General features: G+C 42.8%; 1 protein-coding gene across 1 annotated transcript; it reads left to right on the top strand.

The window, feature by feature from the left end:
• Positions 1-430: 430 nt before the first annotated feature.
• On the top strand, positions 431-2,908 carry LOC145772386 (52 kDa repressor of the inhibitor of the protein kinase-like). Its single transcript, XM_082584264.1, has one exon. It carries the CDS (start codon positions 431-433, stop codon positions 2,906-2,908), a length of 2,478 nt encoding a protein of 825 aa, XP_082440390.1.
• The last annotated feature ends 1,247 nt before the right edge of the window (positions 2,909-4,155 follow it).

Here is a 4,155-nt window from a genome sequence, read left to right as displayed (position 1 = left end):
TTGAAGGTTTAGATCAGATTGCTGAGATTGGGTAGCCTTGTTAGCCTAGCGGACTTGCTAGCCTAATAGCCTACCAAGATCGTTAAATGCAATGAGTTGACCCACTCAAAGTTGAGTTGAGTTGATACACAGTGTATGATTATGTCACGCTTTGATGTATATCAAAAACATTTATTGGAAGTGTATCCAAACTTATTGTTCGAATTTTGCTGGCAAGTTTCGGTGGCCGGTGCTGAAAGAAGTTTCAGCAAGCTTAAACTAATCAAAACATTTCACAGATCCACTATGATGCATGAAAGGCTTACATCATTAGCAATGATTTCCATTGAAAGTTCTTGTGTACGAGAGTTAGATCTTAAGAGCATTGTAGATGTGTTTGCTGCCGAAAAAGCTCTGATTTTTTATATTTTAGACGTAAACATATGTAGTGATGGACATCAGGAACTTTTTTAAGAAACGTAAACCTGACGCTAATCCTGCCCTGCAAGATGAGGCGGCACCCTCGAGCAAACAGCGCAACTGCAGCGATCGCCGCGGTGACGTCTCCACGCTCAACGCTTCAAAAGTCGCTGATGCTTCACACTCACCGATCAGCGACTCTGCGTCTGGTCGTACGCCATCGAGTTGTTATGCTACATCCGATCCTAAACCATCAACTAACAATACCACACCTGATCCGCCATCATCAACCAGCGATACCACACCTGATCCTAAACCATCAACCAGCATATCAATTTCTCACCTTGTTCAAGTTCGCCATGATTCAGATATCGGGAATCACGTCAATAACGTCCAATCCATATCCAGTGCGATGCGACACGAACTCTTAACTAATGTGTACACACCACCAAGTGACTATGATTTCCGACTAGACTCCAAGGGACGTAGAAGTTTTCGACATCCATGGTTACAGCAATATCAGTGGTTAGCGTATTCTCCTCTCCTAAGAGGACCCATGTGCAAATTGTGTGTGCTCTTTCGGCAGCCTATTCATCGTGGCACCACTGGCGCATTCATCAGTGCTTCATGTATAAAGTATAATGATTTCCATAACTCTGCTCGAAGCCATGTTAGTAGTGCTTGGCATTGTCATGCTCAGGAGGACGCTAACGAGTTCATCATAAATGTGAAATATCTGGAACGTCGCGTTGATAGTTTATTGGATAATGCTTTCAATGCCACAGTTGCCAGTAACCGTGCAAAGTTAGCCCCGATTTTGTCAAGCATCATCTTTTGTAGTACTCATGACATTGCATTAAGGGGAAAGGATTCCAAGTCCGGTAATCTGAATGATTTATTAAGTTTTAGAATTGAAGCTGGTGATGGAATTTTGAAAGATCACATGGAGCACGCAAGTGACAATGCTAAGTATACATCGGCTCGTATACAAAACCAGATGATAAGTTTGTGTGAAGAAACGGTTAGAGATGAAATTGTTACTGCAGCAAACAATTCCGTTGGCTTCTCAATCTTAGCGGATGAGACCGCTGACATTTCAGGAAAAGAGCAACTGGCTATTGGAGTGAGGTTTTTCGACGAAAAAAATCTCGTCATTCGAGAAGAGTTTCTTGGTTTTACGTCACTGAACGAAATGGACGCAGAAACGATTGCAGGGACAATAATAAATCAGTGTAATAAGTACGGTCTAAATTTAAACAAACTACGTGGTCAAGGATACGATGGATGCTCCACTATGGCAGGTAAAGAAAATGGAGTACAGGCACGTATTAGAAACGAGTATCCGTTGGCAGTATTTGTCCACTGTTCAGCCCATCGCCTTAACCTCGTGGTCAACGATCTGAATGCAGTTTCGGATGTACGGAACACTATTGGAACAGTGAAGGCTATAATAAATTTTTTTAGAGAGAGCCCGAAACGAAGATGCCTAATACCAAACACGCCATTGTTATGTGAAACGAGGTGGAGCGCAAAATATAAAAGTATAAGACTCTTCGCGGAAAATTTCACCAAAATTCACAGGCAGTTGGAGAATTTAGAGCAGCACGAATCGAATGCAAAGGGACGGCAGACCGCACACCAGCTGCGGACCGCTTCTGGAACCTCTACTTTTGTAGTAACGCTACATATCATCGCTAAGTATTCATCAATTTTGGAGCCTGTCACCCAAGCCCTTCAGGCAGTCCAATTGAACATGTTAGGTGTCAAGAAACACATTGACAAACTCGTATCCATGTTTTGTGATCATCGGCAAAATGCAGAAACACTTTTTGCAGAAAACATTTATACAGCGGCATTGAAGTCAGCCGAAGAAATTGGTGTCACCATATCTGTCCCACGGCAATGTGTCCGTCAAGTATTCAGAGCAAATACTGGTGGCACCAATGAGGAATACTATCGCCGCTCCATTTACGTTCCTTACATGGACTCTTTAATCCAGTCTCTGAAAAGCCGCTTCTCAGAGACGAACATGCCGGCATTCATGTTATACCGACTGCATCCAGCGCAGATGGAGAAAATTGACCGTTCAGACTACAAAGCCTTGGTCAAAACTATACACCAATTCTACAACTTTGACAATTTTCAGCAGGACGCCATGTCGTGGTATGACATAACAATAAAAGAAAAATTTCCTCAGTCCGAAGACCAGGAAGAATTGGAATTTATGGACTTGGTGAAAAATATGGAACTTTTTCCAGCTGTACGTCAAGCGATGATAACATTACTGACCCTCCCCGCCACTACTTGTACGGTAGAAAGATCATTCAGCACAATGAGGCGGGTCAAAACATGGCTCAGATCAACCATGTCTGACGACAGGCTATCTGGGCTGTGTATGATGAGTGTCCACAGAAGCCGAATAAACTGGGACAAAAATACGTTCATCCAAAAAGTCATCGAAAAATTCGGCAAAGACCCACGTCGACTTCACTTTTTATTCAAGAACTGATTAACTAAACTGGTGACTGATTATTCTTTTCTGTATGATTCAATGTTACGAACAGCTTCATTGAATTCATGCCTATTTTTGCATGTTCTCGCTTTTTCATTTTTTATCCAACAATTTTCCAGGGGGGGTCAGCTGACCCCATTTGCCCCTATGTGCGGACGCCCATGCTGCTACTATAAAAACAAATTGAAAAGCTCGTGTAAAAGGTTTCATTCTCTTTGTAAAGTCTAAGGTTAAATCAAAATGCACATGGGTAACAATGCAATGCAATAACGTTCAACGTAACATAATACTTACAGCCAGTGGCGTACGCAGGGGGGGGGGGGGCCATTGGGCCATGCCCCCCCCTTAAAAATGTTTTAGTAGTTAACGACGTAGATTAAGGCATTTAATATGTTTTGCATTGCTCTGTCAAAGCAATTACTGTAACAATGTTGTTTTATAGACTAGGTCCAATCCATCCTACCCCACCCCAGGTATGCCAATGTAGCATAGTGTTCTGTAAGCCTATTATAGTGATTAGTGAGAGAGAAATGGATAAAGTCTAAACTAAAACCATACCGGTACTGGGATATCATGAAGACGTCTGGGATATCAATGGCCAGTGGCATAGCCAAGGGGAGGGGGGGTTAGGCCTTGGGGGTTACAACCCCACTTTGGCACGCGTGTGACGTCACGATATTGAGAAAGATGCTTTCAGTCTCTTTTTGCTTGGAAATGATGGCTTCAGTCTAAAAAAAACTTGTCTAATTTTAAACAAAACTGCATTAAAAGAGCGAGTTTTGCCAATACCAAACATTCAAACATCTCAGCCAGGAATTAACAAGAAAACATAGAGACTTAGCTTTATTTCCGAAAAATGCCGAAGAAAACATGATCTTATCCTTTTGCTATGCCACCGGACAGCACCATTTTAACTTATAGGAATATTCATACCCACATTTTTGTTGAAAATGCTCTCAGAATGCACCAAATTCAAAGTAGTTTTTCAAAATTTTCTGGGGGAGGCCCCCCAGACCCCCCGCCGCTAGGTGTCGTCTTAAGCGGAAACGCCGTCGGGCTTAGCCCGCCTGCCGTCAAAACCCCCCTCTCAATATTCCTGGCTACGCTACTCTCAATGGCCCCCCCCCTTGAGAAAATCCTGCGTACGCCACTGCTTACAGCAAGAGGAAGATCTGCCTGAACCACGTAGTTGCAGCTCATATTTCGATCATACGTAGGCCTAAAATAAGCTACAATAGAAACTC

This window comes from Aplidium turbinatum, chromosome 6 (genome assembly GCF_918807975.1).
Source record: "Aplidium turbinatum chromosome 6, kaAplTurb1.1, whole genome shotgun sequence".
NCBI classification, from domain to species: domain Eukaryota; kingdom Metazoa; phylum Chordata; class Ascidiacea; order Aplousobranchia; family Polyclinidae; genus Aplidium; species Aplidium turbinatum.
This window is presented reverse-complemented; position numbering and strand designations above follow the sequence as displayed.